The 13,222-nt window shown below is 56.5% G+C and overlaps 2 protein-coding genes across 2 annotated transcripts in view; one reads left to right on the forward strand and one right to left on the reverse strand.

Annotated features, from left to right (window-relative positions):
* EGFL7 (EGF like domain multiple 7) overlaps nt 1–4,738 on the forward strand; it is a 12,685-nt gene extending 7,947 nt beyond the window's left edge. The window contains exons 6-9 of the mRNA XM_017745401.1: nt 1,174–1,392; nt 2,326–2,390; nt 2,675–2,831; nt 4,459–4,738. Of these exons, the coding sequence (XP_017600890.1) occupies nt 1,174–1,392; nt 2,326–2,390; nt 2,675–2,831; nt 4,459–4,481 (464 nt within the window). The 3' untranslated portion in view covers nt 4,482–4,738. The remainder of the gene's footprint in view (nt 1–1,173; nt 1,393–2,325; nt 2,391–2,674; nt 2,832–4,458) is intronic.
* Nucleotides 4,739–5,244: 506 nt separating this feature from the next.
* The window catches only part of AGPAT2 (1-acylglycerol-3-phosphate O-acyltransferase 2), an 11,286-nt gene continuing 3,308 nt past the window's right edge, over nt 5,245–13,222 (reverse strand). Inside the window, exons 2-6 of the mRNA XM_008642314.2 lie at nt 9,767–9,988; nt 9,175–9,350; nt 8,912–9,007; nt 7,357–7,429; nt 5,245–6,896 (exon numbers count right to left, since the gene is read on the reverse strand). Of these exons, the coding sequence (XP_008640536.1) occupies nt 6,745–6,896; nt 7,357–7,429; nt 8,912–9,007; nt 9,175–9,350; nt 9,767–9,988 (719 nt within the window). The 3' untranslated portion in view covers nt 5,245–6,744. The remainder of the gene's footprint in view (nt 6,897–7,356; nt 7,430–8,911; nt 9,008–9,174; nt 9,351–9,766; nt 9,989–13,222) is intronic.

Genomic DNA, 13,222 nt, shown 5'->3' on the forward strand with positions numbered 1-13,222 from the left:
CCTGCTGCCTGTGTCACACGTGCCCTGCTGCTTCTGGGAGAGCTTCTCCTGGGAGCATCCCAGCTGCCATGGGGCTCTGGGTGTCCTCTGCCCTACTCGGTGGGGACAGGGACCAGTGGTGTGCCTCCTATCAGACCTCGGGCCATGTCTGGTGCTGTCCCTCTGCGCACACGCGCACACCTACTCCGGGAAAGGATGGGATGCGTGGCTCCCAGGGGAGTTCTGACCTCCCTTTGGCTGCACCAGTGCTCCCAGCCCTCCTGTGCAGCTCTGGCACCCCCATTTTCTCTGCCTGCTGCTCTGTGCTGGGTCGGTGTGAGCAGAGCTGTGAGCAGGCCAGCAAAAGCCTCTCTGCAGCACAGAGCCCTTGTGGGGCCGGCCTGAGATCCTGTGTTCGTGATCATCCCTCCCAGGCTTTGTAAACTCTTGCTGTAAACTAAAACGCCTATTTACTGCAGAGACTGAAAATCCTTAAACCAAAAATATCCGGGGGTGGAGGGGAAGCCTGGTGATCTCCAGGCTCCTCTCCAGCACAGGAGCAGCCCGGTGCTCCTCACAGCACAGGGAAATCGGGCAGCATGATGCACACCAGTGCTGCAAACCCCTGCCATGGCATTTCCCAGCTTTTCCCAGCTTTCCAGCCTCCCATTAGGCAGAGGAGGAGTGTGTGGCATTGACCCGTGCTGGGCCAGGCAGGGCTGAGCCCATCGCTGACAGCTCCAGCTCCGGGGGAAAGGATTTTCCCACTGCCTAAAACAGATTCGCCTGGGCGTGGGAAGCGCTTCAGCTCCTTCTGCTTTGTGGGAACAGCTTTAACAACTCCCCCGTGTCAGGAGAGGTTACTGGGTTTTGTACACACTTGAAAGGCTGATAGCTCCTCGCCACAGCTGGCTGGAACCAAAACCCCGGCTGTAAATCCGGGATGAGAGCCGAGCGCTGCCTGCGCCCGCCTGGGCAGAGCTGGGACGTTTCTGACCACAGCTTTTGCTTCTGGCTCAGTTGTGGGGGGAGCAGAAGGAGGGGAGGAGGCCAGACCCCCTCCAGCTTAGGCCAGGTTTATCCAGGGCTGTCCTGGGCACCGGTGGTGCTGAGACACCCAGAGCTGTGCCCGGCACAAACACCAGCTCACGCGGGGGGCACTCACTGGCGTTCCATTGCCACCCTGTGCCTAAGCCACCTGCGCCCTCACCCTGTCCCCATCCTCACTGAGCTGTTCCTGTGTTCCAGACGTGGATGAATGTGCCAGCCAGAGCCACGGGTGCAGCCAGCTCTGCATCAACACAGCCGGGAGCTTCCACTGCGCCTGCTGGGATGGCTTCAGCCTGGCTGCCGATGACAAGGGGTGCCAGCCCCTGGTGCCAGCGCCTGGGACAGACACCCCCAGCCAAGCAGGTAACCTGTCCCCACATTGAACACCAGCTGCTCTGGGCCTTCAGTGGGAGCTGGGGTGATGCTCAACATCGCAGGCTGGAGCAGCAGGGGCAGGAGATGGGAGAGGGGACAGCAGCCAGAACCCCTCAGCTTCATTCTCTCTGACCCAGGAGTGCTTCTCCCACCCAAACAACTTCCCCCGAGCACAAATCCGTCTGTGACAGTGACAGGGCCTGGCTGTGGCTGGGGGGGGGTGGGCCTTCAGTGGGAGCTGGGGTGATGCTCAACATCGCAGGCTGGAGCAGCAGGGGCAGGAGATGGGAGAGGGGACAGCAGCCAGAACCCCTCAGCTTCATTCTCTCTGACCCAGGAGTGCTTCTCCCACCCAAACAACTTCCCCCGAGCACAAATCCGTCTGTGACAGTGACAGGGCCTGGCTGTGGCTGGGGGGGGGTGGGATGTGTCGCGCTGTGACACTTCAAACTCGTACCGTGAGTAATAATGCGCTGTGGCCAGCACGGGCAGCACGCAGCAAACATCCGGGACAGCAGGGACCCACCTGCCTCTACCCCTGTCCAGGGCCCTCAGAGGGGACAATCCCTTGTGCCCACCACGGGACAGGGCAGAGCTGGGTGTTTTTTGGCAGCACGGGCACAAAAGGCCAGGATCCACCAGATCTCTTGTCCTTTAATCATCACGCCACCGCCTGAAACCCTCCCCACTTCGTTGCAGGTGCTGCAGCAGCAGGAGCAGCCTGTGCCTTTAGCAGCTGGATGAGATTCCAGCAGGTCCAGCTGATGCCCTGGGAGATGATCCCAGTGGGGGCAGACCCTGGGGGTGGAAAGCAGCAGAGCTTGACCAGAGCCCTGCAGTGAAGTCTCTCTCCCCAGCAGTTTCCACCTCACCTCAGCAAAGGGCTTTTACTCCCTGACATTCCCTTGGTCACTTTTTCAGGTCCCTCCAGTGAAATGAAGGAAGAAATGAAGGACCTGAGGAGCAGAGTAGAAGCGCTGGAGCAGGTGAGTTGCAGCACTTCCCCCTGCCCTGTTCCTGCTCAGCCCAGCTCCCACCCGGGGCTGTTTGCAGCCAGGGTTTCCCTCCTCCCTGGCTCTATTTTTAACATCCCAGCAGCAATCCCAGCTGTGCTCCCCGCCGCCAGCAGCGCCCGCCCCGTGGCTTTTCCAGGCCCACAGCCCTTTGAACACAACCACAGCCCTGCAAGCCCTCCCTGGCGGGTGCTGCATCCCCCCGGGTGGTCCTGCTGGCTCAGGGGACGCGCTCACAGCTCCCCTTCTCCCTGCAGAAGCTCCAGCTGGTGCTGGCCCCCTTCCACAACCTCATGCCGCCAGAGGATGTCGGTGCAGACCCCATCAGCCGCCTGTCCCACTCCCTCCAGCAGTTGGACAGGATCGACTCCCTGAGCGAGCAGATCTCTTTCCTGGAGGAGCGGCTGGAGACCTGTAAGTGCCTGGAAAAAGCAGGGGTGGAGGATCTCCCTCCAGCCACCCTGGCCACGGGGAGCAGATGTGGGCCAGCGAGATCAGTAACACATATGCCACTGTTAATCTGGATCTGCCTCGAGCTCAGCAGCCTGTAATTAATAAAGGATGAACACAAACAGCCCATTAGCTTCATTTCAAAGCTATTTCTATGGCTGCACCATCTGACTGCCCTTGTAGCAGCCAAAAACTGTAGGATTGGCACATGGAAACGTGGCTGTGGGGCAGAGCTGAGGGAGCCACTGGGAGCAGCAGATCACGTGTGGCAGGCAGCACCTCACCCACCGCTGCTGTCCCTTCCTGGTAACTCGGTCCTTAGGCAAAGGAAATTAACAGTCCAAAAAGTCAATCAGGGAAGTTTAGGGAGCATGCAGAAGTTGGCAGATTTACGAGCGTGGGAAGTTTTAGGCATTTCTTCTGGAAGCTTACAGACCAGTAAGGGCACCAGAGAGGGTCTCCAAAGTAGCAACTGAGGAAGGGACCCCAGTGAGAGCTGTCATGTGTGAAATGGCTGGAGGTGGGGGGTCCTGCCTGGTGTCCCCAGCACAGAGTGGGACAGCATCCCCTTGGGTCCCTGTGGTGCTCACCTTGACTCCAAGCAGAGCACAACCACATAAACAATTCATTTTGATAGGCAGCTCTTCACAGCTCATTTCCCCATTAAATAATTCCAGAAACCAGGCATGGCTGGGATGTGCAACAGCAGCTTTCTGAGTCTTGGAAAGACTCAGGAGAAACTGGTTCAGGGCATATCCAGTCCCAGTTCAGTGCTTACAGTAATGGCTGAGAGAGAAAAGAATTCGAAGAACTTGTTTGAAGACAAAATAGCTGCAAATAGACACTTAAAAAGCATCTCAGAAAGGGGTAATTACCAGAACCACTGAGCTTTCCAGCAGGCTGAGTTTTCTAGTAGTGCCCTGCACATATTATTAGTGACAGCACAGAGGAATGTGAGCAGTATCACAAGGTAATGTGGATTCATTCCAAGGGATGACTCCAAAGTCCCAAAATTAATTTCTGCCTAGTCTGTTCCAGCAAGCAAAACATGTTTGTGTCTCTTTTCATGGTCTTGCAAGTCCCTGTAGAACACAAAGGTGTCCTGTCATACTCCAGCAAGCCCTGAGGCTCACAGGGCATCCCATGGAGTAACTCGGCCATCCCTGTTCTGTGCCCGGTGGAGCATTTCCCAGCTGAGTGCTACCCTACAATGGCACTCCCGACTGTGTGCAATGACCAGAAAACCCATTTTCTCTTCTTTAAACCATCAGCAAAGGCACCAGGTCAGAGCTCTTTAAGCCATAACCATTTTGGCCCCTCTAAGTCTGAATTACCCCTGATCCAGCACAGACTGTGACTGGGTTTGGGGACATTGTGCACAGGGGCCAGGCACACTGTGACATGCCAGAGAGGTGAGAGTGACACTCCTGAGTGTGGGGGAGCCAGCCTGGGGTTGTTTGGCAGAGGGAAAGCAGCAAGTGTGGGTGACATGCCCAGAGGTTAAGGTCAGTCTCACTCTGCCTGGGAAAGACACAAACCAAAGCCAGGCTAATGATGTTGCTGAATTTATTTTTGTTTCCCATCTTCCCAGGTTCCTGCAAGAATGAACTTTAGCAGAGCACCTGAGGACCTGGAGCAAGCTGAGTGCACGCACAGCTCTTATCTCCCTCTCCAGCCCCAGGCTGGGATGAAGCCACTCCATCTCCAGGAAGGCACAGGGTGGCAGGAGAAGGCTGGGTTCCCATCAGCATCTCCATTGTTCTCTCTTTGAGTTCACCTCACCAAAGGTCACGCAGCTCCTTCCAAACCAGACTCTGAGCCCTCTCCCTGCTGGAGAGGCAGCAAATAAATGCCTTACCTCGTGCCATGAGTGCCTGGCTGTGCCAGACTGGCTGTGTGTGAACTAGGGGGTGTTCAGCTTCACCTGGCTTTTCCTTAGCATTATCCTGGGCTAACATGTCCCAGGGCTGGCTGTGCTGTCTGCCCTGCAGAGCACAGACCTGGCCCGGGCAGGGCAGCTGCCTCCCCACACTCCCTGTGCTTGCTGTCACATGGAGAAGGTGGGGACAAGTCCCTGCAGCCCCAAGCCAGGTGTCACAGCAGGGGCAGGTGGTCCCTGCAGAGGTACCGCAGAGCTGGGTACAGGAGTGGGTGCCCATCCCTGCAGCTCCTGTTCTGCTCTCCAGGAGCCCAGGAGCTGGGATGGTGCCTGACCAGGGAGGCTGGGTGAAGCACAGCCCTCCTGCCTGGGCAGCAGGGTGGGGACAGGGACCCCCACTGCCCCTCCATCACCAAACCCACCCCCTGCAAGAGCTGAGGGCTCAGCACCCCACATCCTCCTCCCTCCGCCCCCACACAAGACCAGGAGGCTCCTTTATTTAAATAACTAAAAGGTGGAATTTCTTCCTTTTTTTTTGTAAAGCACATGACATTCTTTGCCCAATTAAAAGTGAACAGCAGACAAGTGCACACAGAGGCACCACTCTCTCCTCCCAGGAGGAGTCAGACATGGTTCCCTTCCCCAGGAGCCCTCCCAGGGGAGGGTGTACCCTCCATGACAGCCCTTTTATCTGCCACTCTCACAAAGTGCTGGTTTGGTTCCCATCCTCCCACCCCGACCCTTCCCATGCCCTGAGTCTGTACTGTAAGGCCCCTTCAACAAAGCCCCTGCCAGCACCAGCTCGGCCCAAGGGCTCCTTCCAGGGAGCTCCCTGCCTTTCCCAGCTGAGGCTTTGGCCCCAAAATGCTGGATAAACACAACTCCACCAACACAGGCTGCAGGAGCTGGCTGTGCTGGTTACCTGAGTAGCCCCAGGTGGCTTGTCCCAAGGTCCCCCTGTGCCATGAACAGGAGAGCTAAAGCTACAGGGACCATGGACCTGACCCAGCCTCCGAGGGCATCTACATTCCACAGCTCCCGGTGAGGGATCCAGGAGCTCTGTTGGTCCATCACCCACAGGGGAACCCCTTTTATCTGACTGGGAAAGGGGTTTATGTCCCTCAAAGAGGGAGGTGAAGCCTTCCAAGCCTTCCCAGCCCCGTTCCAGCTGCAGCTCACCCACCCTGTGGCTCTGCAGGGATTTTACAGGCCTCGGAGAGCGGCAGCTCCGCCTTGCAGATCGGTAGAGACGCGGGACAGGCACCATCTTTCGGTCAGTGCTGACCATGACAAGTGACAAAACGAGCCCGACAGAGCCCTTTGCCTCCGTAAGGGGCATTGCAGGCACCGGGATGTGACCAGGCTGAGCCACCGCCACGGCAGGGAACTGGCAGCAGTTACCCAACGTGATGCTGTTGTGCCACAAGGGCATCTCAAGGGGACAGGCCCGTGAGTCCCACTGGTGGGTGGCAGTGAGGACACCACACTCTTAGCGCTGGTGTAAAGCCAAAATCTGGATTTTCACACAGTTTTCAGCCCTGTTTGAGCATCAAGGGTGTGCTGATACTAACTGCTGCCTGGTGGTTTCCACCTGGGACATCACAGGGCCAGGCCAGCACGAGCTGAGCCTGCAGGAACACAGGGGCAGGGCAGTCACATGAGGCAGAGCTCAGGCTCCAGTCAGGTTTTTGCTGTCACCCCGTGCCAGCTGCAAGAGCTGGGGGAACTCACCTCTCTGGTCATTGAGCCCTTTGGTAGCACAAGTTTGATGCCTGAGAAATTCAGAAAAAGGAGACAGTTCAAAGTGAGAAAGTGAACCCATAAGAGAAATCCACTCAAAGGGGAACCTTAGTGCTGGCTTGACACCCTGTGTGTGCCAGTCCGTGGTGTTCCCAGAGTCAGAAATCACTGCAGAAGATAAGAAGGTCCTTCAGTATTTGGCAAGAACAGATAGGTCCCTTGAGCCACCACCACACGGTGACACCACAGGAGAAGCCTCTAAGATGAGTCCTTTGCCTGGCTTGGACGGCCTGACAGCCTGAAGAAGGTCTCCCTCATGGTGCTGAAGCATCTGTCACTGAGCTCGGTGACATCGTCTGATGTCAGCCCTTTGGTCTCTATTGGAGGCAGAATCTCAACCTTGATTTTGCCTGGGGACAAGAGAGGAGCCTGTAAGAAACTCACACGCCACAGGAGCTCTGTTCTCTGCCCTGCTCCCCACCCTGGACAGCCCCAGCACAGCCCTCAACCCCTCCCAGGGCTTCAGGCAGCCACCCCTGGAGCACAGGCAGAGTTAGATCCCAGCTCCAGCAACTGTGCCACCCCCAATAATCCCCCTGTGCCCCAAACTGCCATTCCAGCCAGAGCCTGCCCAGAGCAGGAGAGGTGGTAACTGATTTTTAATGAAAACATCCCTCAGTGTATTTAATTACAGCCTTTCCTGAGTTAACCCAGCCCAGGCTCTGGTGCCAAGTGCTTTGAACTGCCTCCAAACATCTCCCAAGCAGGGCTCCTCCTGTTCACACCAGCTCTGCTTCTCTCCCACACCCTTGTGAACCAGATCTCCACACAGGACAACAGCAACCCTGTCTCCAAGTGACTCTTTGTTACCTGATGTAAATAGCTTCGTCTTTGGGTTATAGAAGGTGGTGAGGGAGGAGTACACCACAGGGATCACTGGGACCTTGGGGAAAGGAAGAAAAAGAGGAGTTACTGGCACTTCAGCAGCTCAGGGCAGGCCAGAGACAGGCAGTGAATCCCACACAGCAAAGCTGGCCTGGCCTGGCTCTCAGACACACAGGGCACACACAGCCCCACAAACAACACCCACTTCCAAAGGCTGGAACAAGCAGGAGTGAAATGGAATCAAAACCACTCCGCAGAAATGCGGGGCACAGGGATACTCAAGGAAACAAGGCCAAGTTCCACTCCAGCCTCAGCTCAGCACTGGCTTTTAGGGCTCCTCATCCCAAGTGAGGCTTCAAACCCCAGGTATTTTCTGTCCTGCAAACAAACACTGCAGGATGCCTGTTCTGACAGGCCTTGCCTGCTGTACAGGCACGTGCCTGGGGCAGGGCAGCTGCTCTGCTTTCAGTTTCTAAGAAAAGGAGTCACCAGTTGTTATCAATTGCTCCCGGGGAAGCTTCAGACAGACACAGGGCCAGGAGGGCAGGCAGAGTTGTTGTTCCAGTGCTGGTAACACAGCCAGGATCTACAGGCAGTGACTCAGGGGGGTGTAGCAGAGGCAGGGAGCACTTCCATGTCATCCTTTCCTCCCAGAGCTGCCAGGCTCTGCCTTGGCTGCATCACCCAGGCAGGAATGGGGATGCTACAACACAGGCTACACCCTGGACTTGGCCAAACAAACCCAGCGAGAGAGCTGGCACCTCTTCCCTTTCCCAAAATCCCTGCTGTAACACCTCTCCTGGGGAAAACAGTTTTCCCTGAGGCTTCGAGTCATCCCTGGCACACTGCCCCAGCACCCTGCCCAGGCAAGCACCCTGCTCCTGAGACAGCTTTGGCTGGCTGAAGCTGTTTGCCTGCTCCCCCACTAACTGCTCATGGATGCTGTCATTTTGGAGAGAAAAGACGTACCAAGAACTGCTATATGGCTGCGAGGGAGGCAGCAGCTATTTGCACACTGAGCAAGCCTAGATGTTGCTCTAAAGCACAAGAATTAACAATCCTGAATCACCACTATGCTATTGCAACCTGGGGGATTGAGAAATGAATCAACAGCTTTGGGTTTCCCCAGGAAAGCACCCAGTGGGCTCCCTGCCAGGAGCAAGCTCTGGGCTGCAGCCATGCCCCCAGGAACCCCTGGTCACAGGCACTGCCCTGCCAGGCTGCCAGGAAAGCCTGGGATAGGGATCAAGTGTGCCTGTCCCTCACACTCCTCCCTCCAGAGGGGACACCAGGACTGGGGTGGGCAGGAGAGGACAGGGCAGCTCTCCACGGTCTGCAGCCACTTATCCCCAGAGGGAATGGAAAAGGCTCTTGGCTGCTGCTGGGCAGCACTTCTGACACCTAACGGTGGCTTACCTGAGCAGGTGTTACCTGTGAACACAGCTCACCTGAGAGCAAACAAGCCACACACTGCATGGCCAGCGTGCAGCGCCACTGCAAAAGCACTCAGGGTTCCCATGGGGGGGCAGAGCACCATTACCTGTGCCTGGACAGCGAGGTGAAATGCTCCTTTCTTGAACGGCAGCAAATCCCCAGTGCAGTTCCTCGTGCCCTCTGGGTACACCCACACCTTCACCTGCACATGGAGAGACAAGGCTCTGCTCCAGAAATCCACTTGCAGTGCTGGGAGACACCAGCCAGCTCTGCCGAGAGCTGCAGGCAGCTGGAACTCCAGGTGAGCCAGCACCAGGAGGGCCACAGTGCCCCCCATGCCACCTCACCCAGCTCCACAGTGACACTCACGTTGTCAGCCACCATAGTCTTGGCCACCTCTGACATCACCATCTTGGCGCTGCTGGTGCTCTTCCTGTTGATGAAGATGACGCCGCCGAGGTAGATGATGAGCCCCACGGTGCCCATGTACATCAGCTCCTTCTTGCCCACCTGGACACAGTTGTCGGGCAGGACCTCCATCAGCCCTAATGGGACGGCAGAGGGCAAGATCCAGCAGTCACTCCCCCTGCCTGCACTCAGGTGGGACAAGGACAGGGGACCTTGTTTGTCTCCCGGCTTCTGAGAGCAGGAGGCTTGGCACACAGCAGTTAGTGGGGCAGGGTGGCTGCAGGTGACAGCAGGACCCCTCAGAGGCAGCTCATTCCCCAGCTCCACAGAGCCCAGCAGGGCCACTGACACACATGCTGGGCCAGCACCTCAAGGACAGCATTACCTGGGGGGCTACATAGGTGTGGGATTGGTCAGAGTGACAGGAGACCCTTCCCACAACCAGCACTGATGGGGAAGCTGCACCAGGGGCTGCTTGTCCAGGAGGTACAAGCAGGACTTCTCCCAATGGTGAGCAGGAGAAATCTTCCCTCCCCTCCCACCAGTTCCTCACCCATCATGTCGAGGATGCTCTGATGGTTGGACACAATGACAGCAGGGCCCTCCACCTTGAAGTTCTCCAGTCCCTTCACCTCAAACCTCAAGCCAAAGAAATACTTGAAGGTCCTGACGAAAGCTCTGATGATTCTGCAGAAGAGAAAAGCAGTCAGCAGCAGGGCAGGAAGGTGACAGGGCCTGCTACATCCAGTAGGGGCAGAAGGAGACAAGAGCAGCTCTGGGACAGAGAACCTCTGGTCTTATTTGCCCTGTGATCCACCCAGGTGTCTGCCCTGCATGGTACCACATCCTCCAGGAGTGCTGTTCATTTGCCCTGTTCAGTGCCATGGTTCTGGGCTGGTGTTACCAGGCTCTTCTTCCTGCACTCAGCAGGGCACCACAAGTTGCTCAAACAATTCTGCCAGGAACTGCCACTCCCCAGCACACCCAACAGCCAAGGAAGGCTCTGCCAGTTCTGTTCCTTGCAGTGCTGGAAGATGCTGCTGAATGATAGAAACAAACCTGGGGTGCCATTCCCTCACAGGGGCCCAAAGAAGGCAGGGAGTGAAGGTGAGAAACACTTCCCTGAACAAGGCAGAGATGCAAGCAGCAAACAGGGTGCTCCCCACACAGCTTGGCAGAGGCTGGGTGCCCCCAAGCAAAGCCATCCTCAAGCTTTTGCCTGCCAGTTCCCTTTCCCAGTGGAACTACTGGTCTGACAGAGCTCCCAGCTTTTCCCAGCTGGGAGACTCCAGCAGCTCCACTCAGCCATGCCAACACTGCAGCACATTTCCATGCCCTTGTCAGCCCATAGGAGCAGGGCCCATCTATGCCACCCCCTGACCTGGGGACTTGGGGACCCTCCAACTGGGCCAAAGGACACAAGCAGAAGCTGGCAGAACACAGGGGCTATTTTGGGCAGGGGAGCAGCCATTTATCAGGACAGGTGGCAGAAGAGCCTGCATGTGAACAAAGCTCCCAGGAACAGCCACCAGCTTGGCTCTGCTCATCCCTAGAGCTGATTCCAGAGCTGACCTGCCCTCCAGCAAGCACCTGGATGTCCTGCCTCAGGGCCACCTGGCAGACAGGGGATGAAGCTTTCCTTCCTGCAGCAGGAGACGGAGGGACAGTATCAGCTCTGTCCCCACCACGGGGTCCAGCTTGGGAACTGTGCAGCACCATTCCCCTGAGAAGCATCCTTGTCACTCAGGTGGGAGGTGAGCACCTGGACAGCATCTCGTCCTGGCTTGGCAGCAGCTTCCAGCATCTGGTCTCTGAAAGTCTCCACAAACTCTTGAGCCACAGGACTTTCCCCAGCTTGCTCCTACCCACAGCAGGGTTCACATCTCTGTGGGGTATCCCCCCATGCAGACCACCCAAGCTCGCGGTGACACTGGAGCTTGGGCCAGGCCAATGCCCCGAGGTGACACTGCTACCAGTCCTCATTTCAACTCGCTGCAAAGAGCCACACCCAGGGAGGTGCATGGAATGCGGAGTTCCCAAGCTCCACAGCCCGCTCCAAGGTTGCAGGGGGGCAGTTCAGGTGAAGAGACGGGGTTACAGGTGAGAAAAGGCAGGGTGACACAAACCAGTGAGGTCATGGGGGATGCCAGGCCACCAGGGTGACCTAAATCACACTTCTCCTCCCTTCTGACTGCCAACCAAAAAAGAGGTCATCGCTCTGGAAGTCACAGTGCTCACTGGCTGCCAGGAGAGGCTGGTTACACATTACTCAAGAGCAACCATCCAGCTTCCTCCTGCCAGCCTGGAGCCAGCCTTTCCTTGCACAAGATGAGGCATGAGCCACTGAAAGAGGCAAAGGGGCAGAGCTCAGAGCAGGCAAAGAAGAATGGGGTGACCAGCAGCCCTGCTGGGCTGGCCATGTCACCCACAGGGTTAAAGGATGGATCCAAGTCCCCTCCGACCCCACAAGAGGCTTCTCTGCAGGAATCAATGATCCAGACGTGGAGCAGCCACAGCTGCAGAGAGCTGTAAAACCAGTGCACTTATTGCCAGGCACAAGGAGCACAAAAATGACCGGGAATGTGACTTTTCAGTGCATCCCTAATAAGTGTGAAGGCCAGCAGCCCCCAGATTCACATGCTCTGCTCCACGGCCAGCCACAGAGGCTTGCTTAGGATACTCTGATTTTCAAGGACTACTGAAGTCTGCTTACCAGATTGGAAGGTCTTGCAAGACGTTTCACCAGAGATAAACAGTTCTATCTCTATCAGACACCCTGGGTAACCTCTTCCAAGTCACACCAGCTTGACACTGGAGCCAGAAGCACAGCAAGAACGGGGTGTTCTGCACCACGCAACAACACCATTATCGCTGCCTGTCCACCAGCACATGCTCTGCTCCAGCCCTCTTTCCTAAACTGGAATAAGCAGTCTGGGATGGTGGAGAAATAAGGAACTCACTGGATTACCTCAGCCACGGACCTCCCAGGGGCTGGGATACATCACCAGGATCTCCAGCCAGTGCCACTATGTGGAAAGAACAGGCTTAAGTTACAGGAAAAGGGCAGTTGTGGCCAAAATTTAGCCCTAGGTTTCAACATGAGGAGTTATCCAGTATAAGTTCTTGTTCCCAAATAATTCCTTGAAGTCTACAGAAAATTTAGATGGTTTATTTTTTGGGGGAAATAAAAAGATAGCGTTTCCATCACTGACATCATAAATTCTCCCAGCTGCAATGCTGGCTGTGTGTTGGAAAGCTGCTCCAGAGTGAGCCAAGGCAACCAAAGCTGGAGAGAGAGGCAGGCTGGAGATCCCAGAGCAGACTGCTGGTCCCAGTGCCTGGGGCCATGGCACCAGCTGGGACGGGCAGGGCAGAGCCCTCAAGGCAGCACATCAATGCCCTGTGCCCACTCCCTCCACCCCAACTCCTATGTGTGAAAGCCACACTGCAAAGCAAAGTCCAACTCCACCCGCTGAGATGCTGCCAACCTTTGATCTGAAAGGATGTGTCTTAAGGCTCTCCTTTCCCCTGAATCCATACAACCTGGCATGGACACAGTCAGCACAGGTAAAAAGCTGCCTAGGGAAGAGCAAAACCAGGAAATGAGCTGTCCTGTGCTGCCAGCAGAAGTGCCTGCTCTGCCCTTAGAATGTACCTTGGCATGGAGAGGAGGTGCTGGATGAGAGCAGCCCCTTGGCCACAGCCACGTGTGTCCTGTCAGGGGACACAGGGCCGGACAGCAGCTGCAGGAGAGCCGTGCCCTGGCAGCACATGGCACACAGCCTGCCAGCCTCCGCTCCTGGGGCAGGAAACACCCTGAACACAACCACCCAGGCATTACAATCAAAAAGGGCCTTCTGGAGATCATCTAAATCTGCCATGGCAGGGTCACCTACAGACACGGGTGGGTTTGGAATGGCTCCAGAGAGGGAGATTCCTCACACTCTCTGGGCAGCCTGTTCCAGTGCTCTGCCACTCTCAACAAACACTGCTCTCCCGTGGCTTTCCT

This window comes from Corvus brachyrhynchos, unplaced genomic scaffold (genome assembly GCF_000691975.1).
Source record: "Corvus brachyrhynchos isolate BGI_N302 unplaced genomic scaffold, ASM69197v1 scaffold59, whole genome shotgun sequence".
NCBI lineage: Eukaryota > Metazoa > Chordata > Aves > Passeriformes > Corvidae > Corvus > Corvus brachyrhynchos.